The sequence below is a fragment of the Coturnix japonica genome, chromosome 28 (assembly GCF_054131305.1).
Source record: "Coturnix japonica strain WE chromosome 28, WE-NBRP24, whole genome shotgun sequence".
In the NCBI taxonomy this organism is placed as follows: domain Eukaryota; kingdom Metazoa; phylum Chordata; class Aves; order Galliformes; family Phasianidae; genus Coturnix; species Coturnix japonica.
Window position 1 is genome coordinate 6,330,602 of NC_140690.1, and position 26,133 is coordinate 6,356,734.

Below are 26,133 nucleotides of genomic sequence, written 5' to 3' on the forward strand. Positions count from 1 at the left end.
CAACTCAGCTTTACCATTATGACTAATGATGGAACATCTAATTTCACTGCTCAAAAGAGAACTTCCATATAACTGGAAAGGATGAAATTCACAGGGGAAACCACACACAGACACACACAAAAGCAATACAAAGGAGATGAAGGATGGTTCACATACTAGTGATTCACTCTGAGACGCAAGCAAATGAAAGAGTATCCCCAACCATTTGCCTCCTGAAATGCTAAGTATATAAACTCATTGCTGTGATAACTCTGCCAGACGTGAGTCATACACTGTAAAACCTTATGGGGTCAATCAGTTTAACTTCATAAATTCATTACACCAACAAAAACAGACCATCGTGACCAGGCTGGTTCATTTCAGCTCTTCAAAGCTGTTGGTAAAACTGCCTGAGAGCTGAAATGCTTACCAGCAAAAGCTAAAAACTGTAAATCAAATGTAATAGGCTGGCTTTGTCTACTGTATAGAAATGATGTCTGAAAAAAAGAAAAAAAAAAAAAAAAAGAACCTAAACCAGAACAAATGGAATGGCTGCATAAAACAGCCAGTACTGAAACAGCAACCCAACCTGGTTGCAGAATGAGAGAGAAAATGAGAGTTCACCAAAGTCATGGGACAGGACACATGTTCATGTTCATGCTAACACTGAACCCAAGTGGCCACATGAGGACAGCATCTAGTAGGAAATCAGAAAAAAGCATCCTTTCAGACGTCCCTTGGGAAGGTGGAATCTACCAGGGCACAGCAGACCCGTGTGTTCAGTAACAAGTCTGATGCTTCAGAGCCCAATGATGAGCTACAAACTGGGGTTTAACCAATGCAACACATGGAGGGAAAATCTGTCTTGAGCATAAAGAAGAAAGAGAAAGGTATCCAAAATGACTAACCAAGAAATGCCCAAACTGCCCATGAAGCATTTCTTCCTGTGGTGCAAAATACCACAATAGGATTTATTTGCTCTTTCAGTTAAACATAAAATGAACCTTTAGGGTAGCTGATGTCTTGTCTTAGGCTGCTCAGCATGTGGATGTTCCCTGATCTTCATATTCACACTTGTGAATAATGAGACTTCTCTTATTTCCCTGGGAAGTAATGCCCACTTTTTTACTTTGACAGAGCTCCTTCCCATCCTAGAAGGGAAAATATCAAGTCAGATCTCCATTAGTCCTTCCATCTCTGCACTGAGCAAAGGGAGCCTTCAGATCTATGCTTAATTCACCCACTCCCCTAGAATTAATGGAACTGTGCTTACTGGCACATATGCTGAAGCTTAAGCACAGTGCAGTGTTTTCAACATGTAGGAATGGCTATAGAACATGCATAAATTCTGGCTGACCTATGACAGCTTAAAGCACTGCGGAGGACTGTTAACAAGCCTGTTTGGACATCACCTTGAATAAATGATGTTATCCCCAAGTAAGGGAAGGAACAGCTGAGCACCGGGGAGGTACACAAAGGGCCAGAGCAAATTCTCACACTGTCAGGTGCAAAGAAAACTCAGATTTCACCCTAAAACCCAGTTCACAACAAGGCTACAAAATCCCGGCTGAGAATTTCTGTGTTAGACTTGAAGCTCAAGACTGTACTCCAACCAACAATATTTTGTGCAGCAAGACCTCAGGAGTTCACAAGAAACCCAAAGCAAACTTCCATTTCTACTTGATAAATGAACTCAGGACATAATAACAAAGAGTGCTGATCTGGGCAAGTAAAAGAGCACTAAGAAAAGAGAGCAATGCAAAAGCTATCAAGCAAAAGCTCAGACTCGCATCCCTTGGAAGTGAAATTAAAGGCTCTCATTCATTTCCAGAGAAGTCAGAAAGGAAAATACCATTACATGCCATACCTTGAACCACTTGACGTCCACCTTGGGCCTGGACAGCTCACACTCAAATGTGACCTTGTCCTTCTGAGTGACGCTAATGTCTGCCAATGGTTTGCTGATTTTCACAGGCAATTCTGAGAAGGAGAAAGAAGGATGTGGATTTAGTTGGGAATGAGGTCTCTAGGAGCATCTGGCGTAAGGAATAATGAAAGGCAGTGCCTACTCTCCATGCTTACTAGAACTTGTAATTAACAACAAAAAAAACTATTGTTTTGAGCACATTATCATTACTTGTGCTAGGGACAATAACGTTCCAAAAATCCTCTTGATATTTGAGGGATACTCTGGTGGTAATGGCCCAGTGCAAAATATTCTTTGCAGCTGGAAGGGAAGCTGGTTCTGCTGTTAAAGTAATCTGGGACAGGAGCAGATAATGACACCTTGCACCAACCAGTACCTGTCACAGTGAGCCTCCCCGATGAATGATTTGGACTAATTAAGCTTTTCCCTGATGAAAGCCTAGAAGTATATCACAAGAAGGACCAAGTTACCCATGACCTTTTATTTGTCTTACTCAAGCATCTCCTCCTGACCATAACTGACAATAAAATATTCAGCCAGACTACAGGTTTGAGCAGCTGAGTTGTTTCTAGGATCTCCTGTAATCTTAAGCTTGGAACACACACTTGTCTTTTGACTAAGTGTCTTTTATAGTGCACTAAAACAACAGGTTTTCACATGGCTATTCCTCATTTACCTTGCTCTGAACTCATTCTCAAACCATGCGGGATCAGTCCAGGGAGAAGGGGAGGAGAGGGGAAGGGAAAGGGGAAGTCTATGGTCCTCTAAAATCAGGCTTCTCAGCCTAAAGCTCAACAGCAAATAGCAGTCCACTTCCCCACATTGCTAGACTCCAAGCATTTAAAGAACATCAGCTGACCGCATTATGAGCTCTAACATAGCCAAAGGAATTCATATATTCAAATATTCTCTTCAGTGATGAGAAATATGGAGCATAACTTCAGACTTCTGCTGTTAAACTCTCACTTCTATCATAAACCAGGGTAAGAGTTCAATGCTGTTTTAGATGGAGGACTCATATTTTAAATAACTCATCTTGGATTCCCTACTACAATTAGCTAAATTCCAGTTTGGATCATGCTTCACCTTGGATCACTTAGGGCTTCAGCCACTTATTGGAACTAACTTAGTTTGTCTACAGAGAAGCTGTTTTCTATAGCAACAATAAGCTGTGATTGCTACTGGGTGTCGGGAGAGCACAAATCCCACAGTTATCCTGTACCAACATCCTCTCCTTCCATCAGAACAGCAAGTTTTTAAACCAGACTCATGCAAGCTTGCATGACACACCTTGTGCAAAACTGTTGGCAGCCATCAGGACAGCCAGTTGCTTCCTGTATAGACACTGTTCCATCAGTTTTGTTTTTTTGTCTCGCTAGAACAACAGCCAGTGTCTGAAAACTCACACAACTGAAGCAACCACGCTGATATACCGCAGTCACTGGAGGTGCTCAAGACCCACGGGTATGTGGCACTGGGGACGTGATTAGTAAGTCCAGTGAGGGTGGGCAGGGGTTGGACTCAGCTATCTCAGTGGTCTTTTCCAGCCTTGGGTGCAACTTGTAAGAGGGAATGAAGCAGCAAACTGCCCAGCACTGAGCTGCATTCTTCTGACACGTGGTATCAGTGAACTGCTGTATTTCCCTATCTTCTCTGGAGCTATTCATCTAACCTAACTGAAACAGTTATCCTGAACTGAGATATAAATCAGGATCATAGTCACCCGTGGTTGCTTATATATTCAGAAAGATACTTTAGAGGGTAATTCAGTGCACCTAGAAATTAAAGTAGAAGTTCCTTAGTCAGAAGTATTCCACAGCCAGGTTTTCAGCTCGCTACCACTACATTAAAAAGGAGAATCCAACTTGTGGTGTGGGTCATTGATATTGTTCCAGGGGGAACTGTGGCTGTTCCATGCCCACAGGGTAGAAGACAGCCAGTCTTCCTCTAAGCCACATAAACAGCTGCTTAGTGCTCCCAAAGCCAATGCTCACCAGTTGTTTCCAACTTGAAGGTCATCTTCTGGCCAGCAGCCTCGCAGATGTATTCTCCAGCATCTTTCTTCTCCAGCTGCTCCACAACCAGACACTGTGTTTTGCCCGCAGATTCCATTCTGAACTTTCTGGAGGAGGCAAGCAGTCTTCCATCCTTGTACCATTTTACTTTGGTTGGATCCTGTGCTACTTCACAGCTGAGGGAGGCACTTGCTGCCAGGGCAGCACTCACCTCTTTCTGCACCTTCTCCTGGTTTATAAACACAGGTTTTGGCTCTGAGGGAAGAAAAGAAAAAGTATTGACTGAGGGACTGAAATGAGACCAACTTGCAGGTTTGTATGTACAGGTTGGAACAGGTTTAGGTTACCACTTGTGCCCAAACTAATAGCCTTCACTAGAGAATATCAGCTCTTCTGTTGAAACAAAGTGTCCAATCTAGGCAAGAAAGAACCTAGGAACTGAAGGAACCAAGAGGGTCCTTGAACACCAGTCCCATGGTTGCAAGTCACTATGCAAACATATTGAACCCAAAAGAACATCTGTCCTGCAGGCAACCAAAACCTGAGTTCCTTTTACTTAAGACCCACTGTGAAACATCAAAACACATAAACATGTGATAGTCAAACCACTGGCTGCCTTTTCATGACCCAGAACAGTACTCCTGGCTTCCTGAACAGACTCCTCATGGCCTCTACCATTGCCACAACTGTGACTGTCAAAGGCACAAAGGAAATATGCTCACCAACGCAGTCCTTTGTTCTTTGTGTGTGATTTGCAGATATCTATCTTACTTTGAGCTCTGGCAATAGTCAGCTCTACCAGGTCTCTTACTGTGAGTAGCAGACTCACCTATCCAGATGCAGCCTCCAACATAAAGGCATAGTAAAAAGGCAGTGTACTACTAGGAGAAGTTCCTGCTTCTCCTGCCACGAAAGGCTGCACGTAGAACATGCACTCCAGCCTCACTGCACATACTTATCTTAGTCAAATGTTTAGGTGAACAAGAATTACAGTTTGGGATCTCAGGCACAGGAGAGATTTGAATAATATCTTGAATATTGCTTCCATTGTACATATATCAGTAATTATTATTCTACAGACTGAAATAGGTCTTTGTGCCATACTAAAACCAAATACTTTCTACAAACCCAGGCAGTCAAGTATAGGGAAAAAACCTCAGCACAGACTACTGCACCTGGATCACTGTATAATGGAAACTAGATTTTAATTTACTGTTCTCTGCTGTATTTCATACAACACCTGTCTTACCTGTGACATGAATCTTGAAGGTGAGTCTCTGGCCAGCAGCCTCGCAGCTGTACTCCCCTGCATCTTTCTTCTCCACCTGGCTCACCACCAGCCGACGCTGTTTGCCCTCTGACTCCACCCTGAACTTCTTGCTCGAGGTGATCAGTTTCCCCTCCTTGTACCACTTCACCTCCGTCTTCTCCTGGGCCACCTCGCAGCTCAGCGTGGCATTTTCTGTTGGTGCAGCCTTCACCTCCTTCTGCACCTTCTGCTTGTTGATAAAGGCATCCTCTGCTTCTGGAACTGGAAAACATTGGGTAAAATATACATTAGATATGAGCAACTTGTGACTGGAAGACATTAAAAGTTGCTTCTATGTTGTATTGGACCATTTCCTGGAGCAACACTGCTTTACAGTGTTTATCACACATTATAATGCATCTCAGCTCAGTCCCTATGGTCATCCCATCCCTCTGGGTAGTCTTTACTATCAGCTGGAACTCCTAATTTTCAGATTTCTTCTAATGAAGACAATGACAGATCTTCATCTGTATGTCTTTTTGATATTGCTCCACTCTGCACTGGAGATCAGCCAAATACAGCTCAATTATGAAGACCTCAAGATCAGGAAACCATAGAAATTTAAGAGCAGAAAACCATCTTTTGACTCTACCCTATGGTAATTATATAGCCCTTAATATGGTGAATATTTCGCCTACATTAGGTTTTGTAGCTCGGTTTTATGCATAAATCATGGTTTTCTACTCTCAGCAACCCCTGATTCTTCAGAGAACTGGCTGAGGTCATCTCCTCTTAATACCTAACACATATAGAAGAAAGTGTTTAAAGCCCACCTTACCCTTTGTGTCAACAAATGGAGTTAGCATCAGAAAGATAGCAAGTGTAATTAGTTAGGCATACACACTTCAGTTAAGGTGATTCAGTTAATCACTTTGCTAAGTGGATCGATTGATACATTGAATCTTTTATTGATTACTTTAATGACTGTTTTATCTGATTCTCCTTTTACCAACAACTGGTTGCTGAGAGCGTTCATGCTAGTTCCTATTTGAGGCGTGGGAGAACAGATAAACCCTAAATAAATGGGCTTCCATTTCTATTCCATGGTTTGCCCTACAAAAGGCTGTAGAAGTGCAGAATATTTCTGACGCACTTACATCATGGACTTCTCTAGTGCTAGCCAGCTTCTAACAGCAGAGCAATTTTGAATAAGCTTCCTATGCTTGTTTGGGTCCCAGGAAAGATCCCAGGGACCTGATGCTGATACCAAGACAGAGGCTCCAAGCATGAATGCAGGACTAGCAGGTGTGAGGGGGATTGACATTGCCTTTTATTTGCAGTGGAGACATGGAAGACCACTCATTCAGATCATTCATGCAAGCATATTCAGGCATACCCAGCTCAGGTGACCGGGAAGGCTCCTGCTCCCCAGCAGTCATGGCAAACCCTTCCATGACCTGTCCCCTATCTCCTTCCTCCCTACTGTCACTCTGTGAAGCCTTCTGCTGCCATCCCTTTCCCTTCCTTCATGACTTTCTCCTCTGCATGCTGTCTGAATTCTGAGTGGCAGCAGCTGCCCAGGAGGGTAAGTTCAGCTCAAGTTCCTGTGCTGCTGACCGTTGCAGTACGTGCAATCCCAGGATTCACACCACAGCTCTACCACCAGCACTGCAGTCCACTGAAGGCGAGGGAGCAGGGCAGCAAGCCAATGCAAGAATGCAGTTGATACACTCTACATTTGACCTCCCTGCTTGTATTGACTGCAGAAGCATCATTCTCTCCGCCCATCTTCAACAGCCCCTGTTTTGACTGATGATTTTCAGGGAAGGTTCAAGCTGGATGTTAAGAAAAACTTCTTCTGAAGAGGAATGGTGATGTGGTGGCACAGCTTTGCAGGGAGGTGGTGTTGTCACCATCCCTGGAAGTGTTCAATAACCATGGAGATGTGGCACTGAGGGACGTGGGCAGTGTGCATGGTGGGATGGGTTGAGGCTGGATGTGGGGATCTTTGTGGTCTTTTCCAACCGCAATGATTTGATGAAGATCAGAAGGCTTCCTCATTAGCAAGACAACAAACATGGCCTAGACCAACCAGGTGATGCAAAACTTCTCACAAATGCAATGGAGCTTTGGCCCACTTCAAATAAGGATTTCAGCGTGCACCACAAATACTGAGATAATGAGATGGCAGAATCAGCCCTTTTTACTCTAGTTTTCTATTGGTTTCCAAGGTGTGCAGCACTTGTTTCTTTTAAGCAAGAAGGTCTAATCTGCATCCCGTAATGCTCAACACGGAGCACCTAACATTCAACATGTCCTTAAAATGGGATTGTTCTGTGCTACCAGTGGAACCCTGGGGTAGAGGAACCCTGAAAATCTTTCTGAGTGCAATGGTAAGAGGACAAATTAAGACTCAGGAAGCCATTGCACTTTGGGAGAAGCTAGTAAGATGAAGATTTCTGTAGTGAAAGAGTCAACCACTCCAAGAGTACTCATAATCCATCCTGACTTTCACACCACATCATTTTGCAGTGAGGGCTGGACTTGCACATCATGTTACAGTGAGAAATACATAAGAAATACAGCAACCGTAGCTAGGCAAGCACTCTCCACGTATGGCAGAGGAGGAGGTATTACATTACCCTGTGCAGCCATGAGCTCATCCGGTCTGAAAGAGAACAGAAAACCTTTGGTTTCTGAGGCAAACAGCTAATAATAGCCCTCAGCTAGCAAAATTCAAGTGTAAAAGCACTACATTTCTGGGTTTTCTCCCTACACCTCTGCAATAAGACGTGGGCTGGCTTTGGCTGCTGAGGATTAACTTGGTAGATTCCAGCTGTTGCCATAGTCTTTCTGTCATCATTCATATTTCATTTTCTCTGACAGATACCTCCCAAATCTACCCTTTCTGTAATCCACTCTTTGCTGAAACTGCCAGTTTCCTGAGCCAAAAGCATGAGCTACACAACTCACGGAACAGATCCAAAGGCCCCAGAATCACATCCACGTGGTGTGGGAGTAGTAAGAGCTGATGGTTTAAGAGTCTACACCACAGAAAACAGCAAAACTGTCTACTACAGGAGCAGAGACGTATTGCACACCAGGGACTGAAGGAGCAGAATGCCCTAAGATGGAGAGAGCAAAGACTGCAACCTTTACAAGGGAACAGAACGCAAGCTATGCCCTGCAAGGACACCAGGTCTGTGTGAGCAGAAAGGCAGTAGACTCCCAGTACAGTTGCTCCTCCACATAGCTGACCAAATGCCAAACCTTGACCAGGATTAAGCTCCAATGTGTTCACTGCCATAGGAAAGAAGAGGAGAAAACAGATTCCCTGTCCTGATCAGCTCAGAATACAAGACGAGAACTGTAAAGTTAACAGAGAACAAGCTGACTTACGAGCAAAAACCAGCAGAGTGCAGCTACAAATAAAACAGAAGACAAACCCTCGTCATCAGCCAGCTCACTAATGGTCACTCAGAATGCAGCTGATGTGCTCAAGGCTATCTGGAGTCTAAGTTAAAATTTACCAGATCTTGTGCAAAATATACTGACACCAGAGCAATCTCTACTGCAGCTGGAGTGAGAGATCTGCCTCCATGCTAAACTCTCAGACTAATAAGAAACGTACAATTAGAAAGGTATCAATGGATTCATGACTGGTCATTACATTTACAGAACATGGAACAAATGGTCGTCAACATGGGATTCAACAAGCCAAAGGCAAGTGCAATGCCTCTGACTAAAAGTTCTTAGGACACCAACAACCAAACCTCAGTGCAGCCACAGTAGAGAACTGTAACTACTACTGTTGAAATATCAACTGGTAGAGCAGTGTTGCACATTGTACAAATCACAGTTGGACATCTATGGACAGCTCATTATAAAAGTAGTCGTTGGGGAAGAGCTGGATGAAACACTGTTAAAAACAAATAATCATTTTAGCTGCACGTTTGTAAGCATTTCTTTTCATCCTCCCCAAAACAGTTTCATGGCAGAATCAAAAGGACACATTCACACAGACGTTTCCACAGCCAGACTATGGAATAATCAAAGAATATCAACCAAAATGTGTTTCCTACCAGTTACATGAATCTTGAAGGTGAGTTTCTGGCCAGCAGCCTCGCAGCTGTACTCCCCTGCATCTTTCTTCTCCACCTGGCTCACCACCAGCCGACGCTGTTTGCCCTCTGACTCAGCCTTGAACTTCTTGCTCGAGGTGATCAGTTTCCCCTCCTTGTACCACTTCACCTCTGTCTTCTCCTGGGCCACCTCGCAGCTCAGCGTGGCATTTTGAGTCAGTACAGCCTTCACCTCCTTTTGTACCTTGTCCTTGTTTGTAAACACGTCTTCTTTCTCTGCAGGGACATCACAACAGTCACACCGTTTTGCTGTAGTCTGCTGCAGACCTTACTCCAGGTCCCCGTTTTCACTATACTTGCCCTTCACAGGGAGCATCGCGATGCCTCATTAAGACAGGAAAATACTTTCCCCTCTATTTTGCCTTGGGAAATGATAAGCATATCATTTCATATCACATCATATCACATCATATCACAAAGCTAAACATTTTGCAGTCTGATAGCAGATTTGGACATGAGATTTAGAACACCTGCATGCACTGCTGAACCTCCTCCCTTCTCTTTTTTTCTTCTGATGTCTCTCTACATTTCCAGAAAATCAGAAGGGAATGGCCCTCTAGAACAGGTTGCCCAAGGAGACTGTGGATGCTCCATCCCTGCAGGCATTCAAGGCCAGGCTGGATGTGGTTCTGGGCAGCCTGGGCTGCTGCTCGGCAACCCTGCACATAGGAAGAAGGGGGTTGGAACTGGATGAGCACTGTGGGGCTTTGCAACCCAGGCCATTTATGAGTCTGATTAGTGGCATTTTCCACCTAATTGTGTCATTAAAATTTTGTAACCAGATCTCTTCAAACACCTCCCCTTTTCTCACTCCTTGCATGCCTGGTGTGCTCTTACACTGTAACCCTGCAGACACCAGCTGACTACAAGAGCTGCACAAGTTACCCTCCTTGCCTATTGTTTGTTGCAGTAATTCATTCCTGGATGGAAAAGCACATGTAGAAAAGTGTAGCTATAACACTAGATGACAAAGAAAGTCCTATAGCCAAAGTGTTTTGCACCAGAGAGGCTGTCAGTTGATCCTCCAAATGTAAGACACACAAAATGAAGCATTCCTTTATCTCTGGGATTTCAAGCATTTTCTCACCTCTGACTTTCACTTGGAATGTTGCTTTGTCATCTTTTGTTTCACAGCTGTAGCTCCCTTGGTCTTTCAGGGTCACATTTTTGGCCATGAGCTTGCGGTGCGTCCCCCGGGAGATGATGGTTGTCCTCTGGTCCTGCTTCACCTCTGTTTGATCTTTCTTCCATACGACAGCTCCGCTTGCAGCTGACACCTCACACACCAGCTCCAGGTCTTCAGAAGGACTGACTGATATTTCTGGAGTCGTTTTGGACTTGCTGACAAAATTAATGGCTTCATCTGAAGAAAAAAAGAGAAAGTGGTTTACATTCTGACTCAGGCTTATTCAGCACAGCAAGAAGATACAGTTAGAGCTGATTGTAATGTCTCTGCTCATTACATTTGGGTGATTGAGTTTCACCTCTGGAGGTACTCACATACAAACGTGTGCTTGATTCTCCTGTGTAAGGAAAGAGTAAGTTCTATGCAGACAGTTCTTATTTCTTTTAATCAATTCTGTATTCTGCACATGTTCTTCTGAAGCTAAAATGAAGGCAGCTAAGTAACGTGTTTGCAATACATGAACAAACCTATTCAACACCTTGTCTCTAAGCTAACAAGCAGCGTTTGATGAGCACATCAGTATTTCATGCCCTTCATTCCATCCAGACAGAACCTGCCTGAGGAGCAAGCTGATGGCTGCCAGCTACAGGCAGACCTAGCTTAGTACTGCATTTCTTAGAGCAACAACTGTTGCTTTCAGTCACTGAATATACCAAGGCCAATTGCTATGCCAGGCACATTTATGGCATCAGTGAACAAATAATGCCTTAAAGATTGTAATAGACAGGAGCCATGTATTCTTTTAAAACTAGGTGACCAAAGAAGAACAGTCCCTCTAGAGTCAAGCTGTTAAGAACTAATAGCACCAACCAATATCACATAGATAGATTACTTCCCTGCCCTAAACCATCTTGTGACCATTTGGTGCTTCTAATTAAGCCCTCTTGATGGCATTTTGTCTGAGCCATGTGACATTTTGTGATAGGAGTTACTGCCAGTGTTCCCTTAACCCTACACCAAAGTAGGAGGTATCCATTCTCAGGGAATCATGCAGGCTTCCTCTGTATTTGATGCTCAGAGACAGCCCCAGAACTTTTTAAATCTTAGCTTAGCTCTCATCCAATAATGTTCATCAAACAGTGCAACTTGTCCTTTGGGGATGCCTTTGTTCTGCATCAACCAGTTCCAACGGAGTCTTCTTGGCTTGTTTTAGATCAGTTTTTCAACAGATAAAGCCAGGGTCTTTGAATTACAAAGTGAAATTGCAGAATGCATGATTCTCAACCAAACAGAACAGGAGGTGGGATGCAGGGTGAATACCTGAGCCAATACCACCTGCAAGCAATCCTTCAATATCTTAGGATTCTCTAGCCATACCAAATCCAGTGTTGTGCTTGATCTATCATCTCTGCTGAGTTTTTAGCTAGCTGATGGTGAGCATCACGGTGGTGATGGGTGAGCAGTCAGACTAGAGGGTCTTAATCAACCTTAAGGATCCTGTGATCTGAGGAACGTGAATGTGCTGTTAAAGGTCACAAGTGCTGCACTGCAGCATGAGCATACACAGCGAAAGGCTTTCAGTAGAGCTTCAGTTCATAAATGAAAACTGGGTTATGGAAAATAGGCTCAAGATATAAAACAGAAAACAGATCTTAACGCCAGGTTCTGTGAATGCAGCCAGCTGAATTTCACAGATCTTGAATTTCAATGACAATTTCTTGTGTTATTTTACCCTCCAGCTCCACCCTGAACAGGAACATGTCAGTGACAAGCATTACTCCTCCAGGCTTGACCTGACAGTGCTTTACTTGTACTATGAGCTAATGCCAGGAAGAGCAGGAAAAGAGTTTCATCCACGTGCCTTCTCCTTCCTTAGTAAAACCAGTGTGAAACTGCAGCCACGTCAGGCTGAAGGAGACGTCTCAGATGTCCTGCCTGGATGCAGGAGCTCACGTGTCAGAGGATGTCTGGCACGTCAAGTCTCATGGCAGTGCAGTGCATGACAAACTGCAACAACACTTTCCTGTGGGCTCCTTTGGGCACGAGGCCCAGCGGGTGACACACCTCTGGCTGCAGTTCTTCAGAGCCTCCCAGCAGCCACGTGATGCCCATGGGAGAGACACAGCTGACCCGCACAGCAGATGATTTACCAGCTAGCTCTGGTTTACTGCAAGAGAAGATACAAGTGGCGATGCTGAATGGTGAAATACTGCGAGTGTGTGGCATGGGTATAAGATTGGTGAGCCTGAGGATGTTCAAAGTCAGGCTGGACAGGGCTCAGAGCACCTGATGGAGCTGCGGTGCCCCTGTTCATTGCAAGGGAGTCCAACTAGCTGACCCTTAAGGGTCTCTTCCCTATCTATGAGATACACGAAAGCTGATTCTGCAGTAAACAAGCTACCAACAGCAGTTGTTAGTCTTACAGCTTGCCAACACAGGTTTTAAAATAACAGCATTGATTACTCATTTGATAGTCACATTACAATGCAAAGCACATGGAAAAGTCCATCAGCTAATTCAATTAATTCTTTGGGCAGACCTGCCAGTATGAAATATTATGCTAACATGACTGAGAGAAGAAAAGCAAAATTAAGACTAGCTGACAAGCCTTGGCAGGAAGTTCTTTTCTCCATAAATTTAGTCCCATTATTCAATTCTGTTTGGAGCTGTCTCCATGCCTCTCTGGAGTTTGTTCTTTGAGAAGAAGCAATTAAGTAAGCTCTCCAATGCCAAAGTGCATACACTACTCTAGGGCTTTGTTGTTTCTCCATGGACCAACAAGGGTGACAAGCCAGCAGAATATGATAAAGAGCCTCATGCATACTCAGTGGGAAAAAAAAAAAAGGCAATTGTTGCTGGGAAGAAGGTGCATTTGCATTTGTGTCATCTGCAGAGGGTACTGCAGAAATGGAAAGTCTTCCACTGGAGCAAACAAAGGGCTCTCATTTATTGCAATCAAGGCCCAGCGTGTGGATCTCAGAGATCAGACCTACACCCTGCAGCAAAACAGAGACCTGCGTGGGAAAGTTAAGTTTCTCTCTCCATCTGTGTCAGAAAAAGCCCACCGTGGAATGACAGCTAAGTAAACATCCCTGTGACTCTTCACAGGTCTCTTCTACATTTGGGATCACTGCTACAAAAAGAGCTGTTTACATCATCTCTCGTGGCCACCCTGAGAGAAGAGCAGGAAGGCTGGGATGCTCTTTTTCCTATCTTTCCCTTGATTTCCTCTATATCTTAGGGACGAATCACAGGACAGAACACAGAAATCAAATGGCTCTACAAATCAGATTGGCCAGTTCAAGTCAAAACAGCCACTGAAAACACCCCAGATGCTGTCTGACAACAGCTGGACTGATGGGGAGTCAGGTGAATGCAGTCTGCTGGCCCTGGGCAGGAGGAGCACAGCCCAGACTGTCACATACCTTTCACTGAAAGCTGATAGAGCATTTTATCCCCCTCACAGATGCACTGACAACTTCCAGTATCATCCATAGAGACGCTGTGAATTTTCAGGGTGTGTTTCTTCCCCACAATTTGCACTTCATAATTTTCACTGGCCTTGAGCTCCTTCCCATCCTTCATCCACTCCACAGTAGCACCTGTGTCTGAAAGCTCAGCCTGCAGTTTGGCTTCCTCACGCAGCCGAGCGCAGATCTTTTCTACATCTTTGCTCTTCTTGGTAAATCTCACTGCAGCACCTGTCAGGAGCAAAGGCCTCGTTATTTCAATTGATATCAGGCTAACGTGGTCAATGTTTGCTGCAAGATCTCTGAAAAAGTATCACCTTCTGTTCCTGCACTCATCATTGTGTCAGTGCTGAGCAATTCAAGATGTTTCATTTGGTCTTCTTGCCGGATTTACTAAGTAAAAATCAACCAAACATCTCCTTCTACTGATTAATAATGCTCTAAACATGCTTCTGCAGAGGTTTCCACCCAGTGACAAACAGCTCCTCCCATCACGAATGTTTATTTGTTATATTTGGTCATGCAATGCTGATTGATATTATTGGAATGATTGCTCCCCTACTTCTAAATTATTCCAGTGCAATCAGAAAGGCTGTCTGAACCTGGAGCTGAAAGTACTGCTCTATGGTGATGCAGTGGTAAACCTGCTGACTGAATGCACTAGCCAGTAGCTGTGAACTGCAGACATTCATCAGCTGGCATGAAGCAATCTGGTTCACATACCAAGCAGCTGGGTAGATTGGCTTACCCTACACTCAGTGCTATCATGTTTAGGTCACTACCAGGACTCACGTCAGTCCATGGGATGCAATTTCAGGTATTTGGTACAGTCAGTGAATGCCTGCAGCCCCAGTTCTAATCATCAGATCACAGCAACTATGCCTTGACTGTAAGAGGAAAGGAGAAGGATCAAAGCAAATACCTCTCACTCTCATCTTGCTGCTGACACCAACATTTTTGGCAACAAATTTCACTTCTGCTCCATCATCGTTCTTGGTGACGTTCTTTATGATTAGGCTGTGAGTAGTTTGGGTTCTCTTGATGATCCAGGTCTCGCTTTCCTGTAAGACTTTACCACTGAGGTACCAAGTGCCGCAACACATTGTTGTAAGGTCAATAGTAAACATGGCATCCCCTCCAGGTACAGCTTCACCAGCTGTTAGGGGGGATTTCACAACCAGGACTGGTCCTGAGGAAGAACAACATGGATGTCTTAATGCTCTTTAGATGCAAGTCTGGTATCTCATTTAGAGATGGAAGATTAAATCATAGGGACATTTCTACTTCTCCCTTTGCATGAGTGCTAGAAGAAGCACTTCTGTGCTTACGATCTGTTACAGAAAGTTCTGCCTCTTGCACATGTGAGATATCAAAAGATAATAATATTCATGTCTCTGTCACAGAAACAGAACTTGTATCACTTTAGTGGTAGCTGGAGGTTGATATGAGATAGGAGAACTAGGAATAAAGGAAAGCCTTTGGTGTGTTAATGCACTCCTATCCTTAAAGTCAAAGGAAGCATCTTTAGGGAACCAACACAGCTGCTCAGCACACACTGAACCATATCCATTGGGGTTTTTGTGCTTACCAAGGTGCACGCTCCCTGGGAATTCCAGAGACGGGCTCTGTCCATGCGCATTGACTGCAGACACTCGGAACTGATCATCAGCCTCTTCAGACAGATTGCTCACCGTGAACTCTGGGACGGGGACATGAGACTCGTGGCACCTCACCCACGTGAAGCCAGTTAGTTTCTTGCATTCCACAATGTAGCCATTGATTGGAATGGGGCGGTGCATCTTCGGAGGGGACCATGCCAGCGTCACTGAGGTTTCTGTTTTATTTTTCACCACGGGGTCAGTTGGGGGCTGGGTGGGAGGTTTTCTGGGAGCTGAACAGAAAGAAATACAGAAATATTAGCAGAAGGTCATGTAGGCTGGAAAAGACCTTCAAGATCAGCAGACTCAACTTTCAGCATGACCTACTGAGTCCCACCATTAACTACTGTGGTACCTGAGGACATACATGACAAGCTTATTCCTGCAGGTATTTGCATAGTGAATATATTGACCCTCTGGTTGCTTTGGAACATTTTAGAGGTTAAAATCCCATCAGACTTTTTCACTATGTGCAGCCACTGATACAGGCAGGAGGCTGGGAATTACCTGATGGGCTCTAGTTACAGACTACTGACACAGTCAAGGATTGATTTCATTTCATTTTGGCCATCAAAAAGTTTGGAGTCTGGTTTCAGTCACCCATCTAGACTCCAATTATAATCATATGGAGAACAGCGCATTTAGGAGAGCTCATCTCATCTCAATAAACCTGAATGAAATCACAGAATCATAGGATCACGGGAGGGCTTGGGTTGGAAGAAACCTTCAAGATCATCCAGTTCTAAACACCCTGCCATGGGCTGGCTGCCCACTAACCAGCTCAGGCTGCCCATCACCCATCTAACCTCGCCTTCAACACCAAGGACAGGCATCCACAGCTTCTCTGGGCAGCCTGAAATGGAAGCAATGAGCCACACGTTGAAGACACTGAAATATTCATTACTGTAGAGAGAGCCAAATACTCCATACATATTGCCTGCCTGGTCAATTGCATTAAAATGCCAACAACAGACTCATCCAGCTCATGGAAAATGGTGTGAACATGGCGTACAGTATTCTTCCAGTAGCTAGTTAGATCTGCAAAGAGCAAAGACAGGAAATCTCAATGCCATACAATTTTCCTGACCCATCCTGACACATAACTGCTTTGATGTGCACTGTTACCAGCCTGTCAGTTGCTGTTAGTCAGTGCTGGATGCCAAAGGTCCCACTAACATAGCATGAAGCCAAAAGCTAGACGCTGGAATCAGATCTCCTGACCTTACCATCAGAAATTGAGATGTCATATTTTGCTCAGAGGTGCCTGCTTGTAGGAGGGACAGCTTCCGAGCTTTTTCTGCTCCAGGAACCAGCTTGAGCTCCAGAATTTAAACAGCAGTCAGAAATTAAACTGAGCTTTGTCACCTCCATCAAACAGAAGGAGTGGTTGGGTTCTATAGCTTTCCAAATCACTTAGAAACTGGCACAACAATCAGATGCCTACCTTTTCTTTTTTAACTTGTTAATACATAGAGCTTAATAGCATCAGAATGCCCCAAGCACTTCAGATAACACGACAGCTGTAAACCCTTCTTTAAGGATTCCTTAGAGTAACTGTAATTCAGTGGTGCTGGTGGGAGAAGGGAAGTCGTGATCTTCCCAGATGGTGAATAGAGTTGATGTTCACATGCAGACTGGTGCTGCAGCACAGCCAGAAACCACTCATTTGGGAAACACAGCACCAAGAAAATAACAGGAATAGCTTCATAAAATCAGGCAGCTTCACCCAAATTTCCCTATGATCATCACAGTGGCCCTCCTTTGGACCCACCCCAACAGCTCCACATCCTTCCCAGGCCTGGACACAGTGCTGCAAATAGGGCCTCACAAGAGCTGAGCAGGAGGGGACAATCACCTCCCTCTCCTGCTGGCCACCCCTTTTTCAGTGCAGCCCAGAATACACATGGATCTATCTTTTTCATATGTATATTCCCATAGATGTACATATATATACCACACCTACACCCCCACAATCTGCTACAACTCCATATTCCTCCCCATATTTGCCCCCGACAGCCCCCAGTAGCCCCATATCACCCTAAGGCCCCCACAAACCTCTATCTCTCCATACACCACCCCTTAAAGCCCCATACCTGCCCATATCCTCCAATAGCTCCCCACAACCCCTACACACCCTCACAGCCCCCTAGAGCCCCTAGTCCTCCTATGGCCCACCACAGCCCCATATCCCCCCTACAGTCCCCCTCAGCTCCTTTTACAGCCCCTGCACAGCTCTATAGAACAGTCTGATAGAACTACCTCTAGTAGAAGCAATCTCCACACAGAGATCCTTTCCCAGTGGCACTCAGCCCTTCAGTGGGGTCTAAGAGAGCTGCAGCCAGACTCATATGGAGAACAGCGCATTTAGGAGAACTCATCTCATCTTAATAAACCTGAATGAAATCACAGAATCATCGGATCATGGGAGGGCTTGGGTTGGAAGAAACCTTCAAGATCATTCAGTTCTAAACACTCTGCCATGGGCTGGCTGCCCACTAACCAGCTCAGGCTGCCCATCACCCATCCAACCTCACCTTCAACACCAAGGACAGGCATCCACAGCTTCTCTGGGCAGCCTGAAATGGAAGCAATGAGACACATGTTGAAGATACTCAAATATTCATGACTGTAGAGAGAGCCAAATACTCCATATTGCCTGCCTGGTAAATGGTATTAAAATGCCAACAACAGACTCATCCAGCTCATAGAAAATGGTGTGAACATGGCGTACAGGATGGTGCTGGAATCTGCGGCAATAATCATTGAATGTATTAGTCATGCTCGGTTATGATGCTATTACCTCTCTTATATCCAACTAATTTGGATTTTTCAAATATGACCACGCATCACTTGAGAGGAAGGCGCACGCTCATAGAACTGAATGGGAGAGTTGATTTCATTTTCCAAGCAGGTGTTCCACTTGGGCTCTGTATCACGCACTGGCCACGCGGATATGGAGTACAACTGGAAGAAATCCCTCAGACCCTGAATGCAGGAGAGAATGTGTGGTGGGTGAGAGAGGAAAGGTGCACTTTGAAGCAGGGGATGCCCTGCTGGCACTGCCTGTCGCATCCACCACCAACACGGTTTGCTGTTTATCCTGCTCCACAGCTGCTGCTCTGTCAAGTCCTTCTCTTGATCCATGGCTGCTGCCATTCTTCTTGGATTACAACAGGGGGCTGGGAGGTTTTTGGCAGAGGGAGGGAAGTTGACTGGGGGAGGGAGTTTGAGGGGGTGGGATCAGAAAGGATTGTTAGGGTGGGAAATGGTTGGGAATACTGTCATTTCTTGACTGTTTGCTACGTTCAATGATTACATGTCTTTGCCATATTTCTGCCTGCCTGCGGCCGTTCCTTCAGTTACAAAGCCCACCTCCCCAGGCCCCTGGGCCCACCTTCAGGGCAACGTGAAAGGGCAGCAGAAAGGGCAGTGTCCCAGATCTGCCACCGCCATTGGACCCATCCCTCCCCTCCTCAGTCAGTTCTGCGTGGGAATGGAGGGATGAGAAAGGGGGATGGACGGGAATTCTGGGAGAGCTGAGTGGCTCAGCCTGGAGTGGAGGAGGCTCACTGCCATCCCAGACACAGCCATCAGTCCCCAGGTGCAGAGAGGACTGAGCCAGGCTGCACCCTGCAGCACCCAGCAGCAGGATCCCAGTCCGAGGCCTGCCTAGGTCGTGTGGCTGCGCTGCAGGCTGAGCTATGGAGAAAGCCCCACTTGGAGATTTCTTCGCTCCCTGAATGTTCCCCCCTTTCTCCATCTTGCTCTGCTCCATCCCCAGCCGCAGCCCGGCGTCCCCGACATGTTGCTGTGCTTGCAGAGCTGGACTTGGCCCTTGACCTGTACAGGCCCCTGTCCCCACCTGTCGGATATCCACCTTGCCTTCTCACCCCTCTCTCTAGATCCAGTTCATGCCCCATCTATCTCACCTCCATGTCCCACCTACGTCCTCTCTACGTCTTTTGGTCTCCCCCAAACCACCCTCACGGTGCCTTACCTCCTGGCAGGCTCAGGGAAGGAGCACCCGGTGCCCTGAGCCCACAGGCCCAGCCCTGCACAGCACTGCACACAGCACTGTCATGGCGGCGCCTGGTGCTGCCGCACAGCATCCTGGGAGTGGTAGTTCCTGCGGGGCCTGCAGCTCCCAGCAGGCCCTGCAGCTCCCAGCAGGCCCGGGCGAGGGCAGAGGGGAGCAGTGCTGTCAGCCGGGAGCTCGCCCAGAGAGCCCGATGTTCGGAGCACTTCACACCAGGAACTTTGGACTCGGCTGCTTCTGTCCACAACGTCCCTGAGCTGCTCAGGAAGCACAACTGTCTCACCCTCTGAGAGCTGGGCTGTGCAAAGGAGGCTGCAGTTGCAGGCTCAGCTCTGCCCTGTTCCAGCAATGCACTTCCTTACAACTGGAGCACTGTCACGCTTGCTTCTTGCTTCAACGGAGCAATCGCCCACCGCTTTGCACACCTCTGTGCTCGTGCAAATGGCCACCACCCCATCCCTGCACACACACACACACACACACACGTACCACCCCATCCCTGCACACACACACACACACACACACACACACACACACATGTACCACCCCATCCCTGCACACACACACACACACACACACACACACACACGTACCACCCCATCCCTGCACACACACACACACACACACACACACACACATACCACCTCGTCCCTGCACACACACACACACACACACACACACGTACCACCTCGTCCTTGCACACCCTCCCACATGCGTGCACAAATCTCTGCAGTGCATGGACACACCTGTGCACACCCACGTGTGTGCAGCCCCAGCACTGCCCACAGCTCCGTGCACGCTCATTTGTGCATGAAGAGGAACGTCTCAGTGGAAGCGTGGCTGTTCGTCCCCTCTGACGGGGCTGGTGTGGGACAGAAGAGGAAAGCAGAATGCGGCCACATTTTCCTCGTGGCTCCTAGTTCCTGTCTTACCGTGGGAAACAAGATGAGCAACTCTCCCTCTTTGTGATGCTTAGCTCTGTACCTCTGCCATCATCTCTATACTCAGATGCTCCTGCATGTAATGCTGCACACAGTGAACCTGCAGGTCCCAAAGGAATCCTTGGCTGCTCTCCCTCACCTGGAGGTTGCAGGGTGCTGGGCCTCCTGCCTGTACCTCCTTCCAGGTGTCATTTGCCAGACCCTGTATTCTACGTACCTGATGCAGGAATACCTTGCTGGGGAGACATCTCATGATGAAACCAGGAATATAAACAACACTGTGTCAAGATGGAATTACTGTATCAATAAATATATTAACTGAGGCAGATGAGAGAGGGATAGACCCTGTGGTTTGGGTCAAAGAAGGAAATAGAGGGGGATGAAAAATAACCCCTTTGAACATAAAAATGCAAGCAAAATATGAAGTCATAAGACAGAGACAATATCCACATCAATTTGAGGGACGTATTGGTCTTAAACCTGTAATACAGTGATTACTAAGGGATGGGTTGCTGGAACATGGCTGTCACCTTTCAATACCCCCATTTTGCCAGTTAAAAAAACTTGATGGTTCCTACTGATTAGTGCAAGATTTGAGAAAAATTAATGACATAGTACAAAATATAGTGGCTCCAAACCCATATACCTTGATGAACAAAATCCCAAATGGGAACAGGCAGTTCAGTGTTATAGATTGAAAGGATGCCCTTTTGGTCTTGTCCATTGGATCTGAAAGCAGAGACATATTTGCCTTTGAGTGGGAAGATCCTGATCGTGGGCGGAAACAACAGTATTGGTGGACAGTTCTAGCCCAGGGGTTCACAGAGTCACCCAATTGGTTCGGGCAAACCTTGGAACAAATATTAGAACATTTTCGGCCACCAGAGGGAGCATTACTCCTACAAGATGTAGGTGACCTCGTGTTGTCAGGGTCAGAGAAAGTGGGAGTTAAAAGAGCCACAAATGAACTGCTAAACTTCCTGGGGAAACAAGGACTGAGAGTATCAAAGAATAAGCCACAGTCCGTGGAAACAGAAGTCAAGTCTTTGGGACAGCTGGTCTCTGAGTGAAAGTATAAAATAACCCCAGGGAGGATTCAGGGAGTTATCGAGCTACCCATGCCCAGAACAAAGAGGGAACTGAGAAAATTCCTGGGGGTAGTAGGATATTGCAGACTCTGGATAGAGGCATATGCTCAGAATATCAAGGGCTGATACCTTAAGTTATTAGATGAAGAACCCAACATGCTTCAGTGGACTACTGAAGAGAAGGGACTAAGAAAAGAATTAAAACAAGGCCAAATTACAGCCCCAGTCCTAGCTCTTCCTGCCTTGAAGCCCTTCCAGCTTTTTGTTACTGTAGATCGAGGGGCAGCTCTGGGAGTGCTAACCCAGGAATGGGGACATAAGCGTCAACCAGTGGCATACCTATCTAAATTGATAGATCCAGTATCACGAGGGTGGCCAGAGTACATCCAAGCCGTAGCAGCAACCGCCCTTCGGGTAGAAGAGAGCAGAAAATTGACCTTTGGAAGGCAATTGGTAGTCACAGCCCCAGACCAGGTTAGAACTATTCTAACTCAAAAACTCATCCTTGCGCTCCCCAGCTGCATGCATACATGCACCACCATTCTTGCACTCCCTGCCTGCACACACACACACATGTACCACCGACACACACGTGTGCCACCTCTTCCTTGCTTACACACCGATGCACGTGCTACGCCACCCCTTTGCACACCCCTCCGCTCATATGAATGTGTGCAACCCCATCCTTGCACTCCATGCACATGCGTGCACACGCATTTACCACCCATCCCTGCACACACTCACACACAATCAAAGATTATTAATAAGGGCCCTATGGGAATTCACAGAAGTTGTGGACACACCCTCTCTGGAAATGTTCAAGGCCAGGCTGGATAGTGCTTTGAGCAACCTGGTCTAGTGGGGGTGTCCTTGTCCACAGCAGGGTGCGTTGAAATAAGATGATCTCTAAGGTTCCTTCCAACCCAAACTGTTCTCTGATTTTATGATCTTTTAACTTAATATCACATTAAGAACAATGTTCAGAAATGCTCAACACTCACCAGGAAAAACTCATATTAAAATGCTGTGCTGTTGTTTGGATCTTCTCACTCCTTCTGCATTCCCAGCTTTTCCTGCTGCAGTTGAGCTGCTGGAAGTAGGAACTACTTCTATCTGCCCCCTGCTGTTCCTGATACAGGACGAACAAACAGATTTCTCCAACCTGTTACTTCATTTCCATTAAAAAGAATCTTGTAAGCTTAATGGTTTTGTTCTTGTTGCTGTGGGGTTATTTTGTTGTTGTTTATTTGTTTGATTTTTCCTGTCATGAGACATGTATGTCTTCATTTCCAGTAGTGAACTCTGTATTAGGGTCATGACCAAACTTACAAAATAAAAATGTACAGTCACTTGAGAACACCAGGTATGGTATCTGCTTGAGATTTTCGCTCTACAGAGCCCTTAACGTCTATGCCAAAACTTAATTGTTGCAGCAACGTGAAAATTATCATCTCTTTCTGAATGGAGAAAACTTACCCCACATAACAGAATTTTCTAGTGCACAGAATGTTAATTTACACTGTTCACTAACGTGAATGAAATGATCAGCAAAACATATTTAGGATGTAAAACTTCACAAGTCAGATAAACAGGACAGCAATCACTATATCCCAGCAGTCTAAAGTCTGTACATATATACTGGCAGCAGCAAGACGAGCTGATTTTTATTCCCCATCCTGCAGCAATCTCCATTCCACTTCAAAAGTTTCAGTCGCAGTAGATAGCAAGCTGGATTTAGGATGAGGTACAGTGTGCCAAGTGCTATGACAACCTTTTGTGAGCTGCAGACTTGACTGCCTCACTCCAGAAGCACTTCAAGCAAACACGAAAAGCTTAGCTCATATTTTCCATCATTTTGGTTCTTAGAGAAGTACCACCCCATCCCTGCACACACGCACACACACACACACACATACCACCCCATCCCTGCACACACACACACACACACACACACACACCACCCCATCCCTGCACACACACACACACACACACATGTACCACCCCATCCCTGCACCCCCCCCCCCACACACACACACGTACCACCCCATCCCTGCACACACACACACACGCGCACGTACCACCCCATCCCTGCACACACACACACGCACACACACACACACATACCACCCCATCCCTGCGCGCGCACACACACACACACACACATACCACCCCATCCCTGCACACACACACACACACACGTACCACCCCATCCCTGCACACACACACACACACACACACACGTACCACCCCATCCCTGCACACACACACACACACACACACGTACCACCCCATCCCTGCACACACACACACACACACACACACACACACACACACACACACACGTGCCACCCCATCCCTGCACACACACACACACACACACACGCACGTACCACCCCATCCCTGCACACACACACACACACACACACACATACCACCCCATCCCTGCACACACACACACACACACACACACACATACCACCCCATCCCTGCACACACACACACACACACACACACACACACGTGCCACCCCATCCCTGCACACACACACACACACACACACACACACGTACCACCCCATCCCTGCACACACACACACACACACACACACACACACGTACCACCCCATCCCTGCACACACACACACACACACACACACGTACCACCCCATCCCTGCACACACACACACACACACACACACACACGTACCACCCCATCCCTGCACACACACACACACACACACACGTACCACCCCATCCCTGCACACACACACACACACACACACACACGTACCACCCCATCCCTGCACACACACACACACACACGCACGTACCACCCCATCCCTGCACACACACACACACACACACACACACACATGTACCACCCCATCCCTGCACACACACACACACACACACACACACACGTACCACCTCGTCCTTGCACACCCTCCCACATGCGTGCACAAATCTCTGCAGTGCATGGACACACCTGTGCACACCCACGTGTGTGCAGCCCCAGCACTGCCCACAGCTCCGTGCACGCTCATTTGTGCATGAAGAGGAACGTCTCAGTGGAAGCGTGGCTGTTCCTCCCCTCTGACGGGGCTGGTGTGGGACAGAAGAGGAAAGCAGAATGCGGCCACATTTTCCTCGTGGCTCCTAGTTCCTGTCTTACCATGGGAAACAAGATGAGCAACTCTCCCTCTCTATGATGCTTAGCTCTGTACCTCTGCCATCATCTCTATACACAGATGCTCCTGCATGTAATGCTGCACACAGTGAACCTGCAGGTCCCAAAGGAATCCTTGGCTGCTCTCCCTCACCTGGAGGTTGCAGGGTGCTGGGCCTCCTGCCTGTACCTCCTTCCAGGTGTCATTTGCCAGACCCCTGTATGTCCAGCTGGTTGGAACTGCAGTCAACTAACACAAACTAGATGTATGAAAGTAGTCTTTCCGTTTCCCAGGCATTCATCTTTATAAAAACACGTTGTGCTGTGAAGCACAGCAGGAAGCAACTCAACTGTGCAACAAATACTTGGAGCCTTGTTTCATCCCTCCCTAACCTCACTGAAAGGCTGACTGACACCTGCTTGCCAGCGGTGACTGTGGGTTTTTCCTCAGAGTCCAGAGCACATTAATCTCTTCTGAAACTCACACTCATTCGTGTTTCTTTTGTAGTTGCCGTTGCATTCATCAGGAAGGAAATGCACTGCACTTATTCTGCTGCATGTGCAGGCTCACTCTGCAGTGCCCAAGATGCCTTCATGAGGAGGAAAGGCAGCAAAGCCCTCTGCCAGCAGGGCCATAGAATCGTATGTCTACGGCATGACATCTCGGCAGAGCACTCACTGCGCCTGCTCCTCCCTGCTGAAATACACGGACACATCCACAAAGCTCGAGTCTCCTGCAAGCAAGCAAGAAACTCCAGTGCCAGTGGCTTTTCTGTCCCCGGCACAGAAATGCTGGCTGAGAGCATCTCGCTTTCTCCCTGCGCTCCCATCTCTTGCCCCTTGCCTTCTCCAAAACCTTCCCTGGAGAACCAGGCTGATCAAGTCCATGCTCATCAGCAGCTCCCACAGGTACTGTTCCAGCTCTTGCTGTCTTTTTGGCCTTCTCATCCCTCTGTCTGAGTCTAACCAGCTTTGTCACCAGAAGAGATTTCAACACTCGAGAATGAAGAACGCACATCTGGCTCCAAGGAATGTAACTCTCCTATCTCCCAGAGATCCATGCCCTGTGTGTGCCATCTCACCTGGTTGTGAGCGTCCCTCACAGCCAGCCAGAAAAGCAAGCAGAGGCTGAGACCAAGGAACCCCTCCCTGATGTGCAGCTCTCTGACAGTTTCTCTTTACACAGAGTGCTGGCCGCAGCCGTGTGCATTATCACACACACTTGTATGGGCAGTTGGTGTCTAGACATGAAGGAGACTTGCTAAGTGCTCTGCTGACATGTAGGGACAGACAGAAAATTTCAAGGGGGAGCTGGAGCATGTATATAAAGGATGTAC

At 46.6% G+C, this 26,133-nt stretch overlaps 1 protein-coding gene across 1 annotated transcript; it reads right to left on the bottom strand.

Moving 5' to 3' along the window:
- Nucleotides 1-3,591: 3,591 nt before the first annotated feature.
- On the bottom strand, nt 3,592-20,791 carry LOC146756197 (obscurin-like protein 1). The gene is made up of 4 exons (XM_085524822.1): nt 20,761-20,791; nt 10,400-10,675; nt 9,306-9,528; nt 3,592-3,601 (listed from the first exon to the last, which is right to left on the bottom strand). Exons 1-4 carry the CDS (start codon nt 20,789-20,791, stop codon nt 3,592-3,594), a joined length of 540 nt encoding a protein of 179 aa, XP_085380948.1.
- Between the last annotated feature and the right edge of the window lie 5,342 nt (nt 20,792-26,133).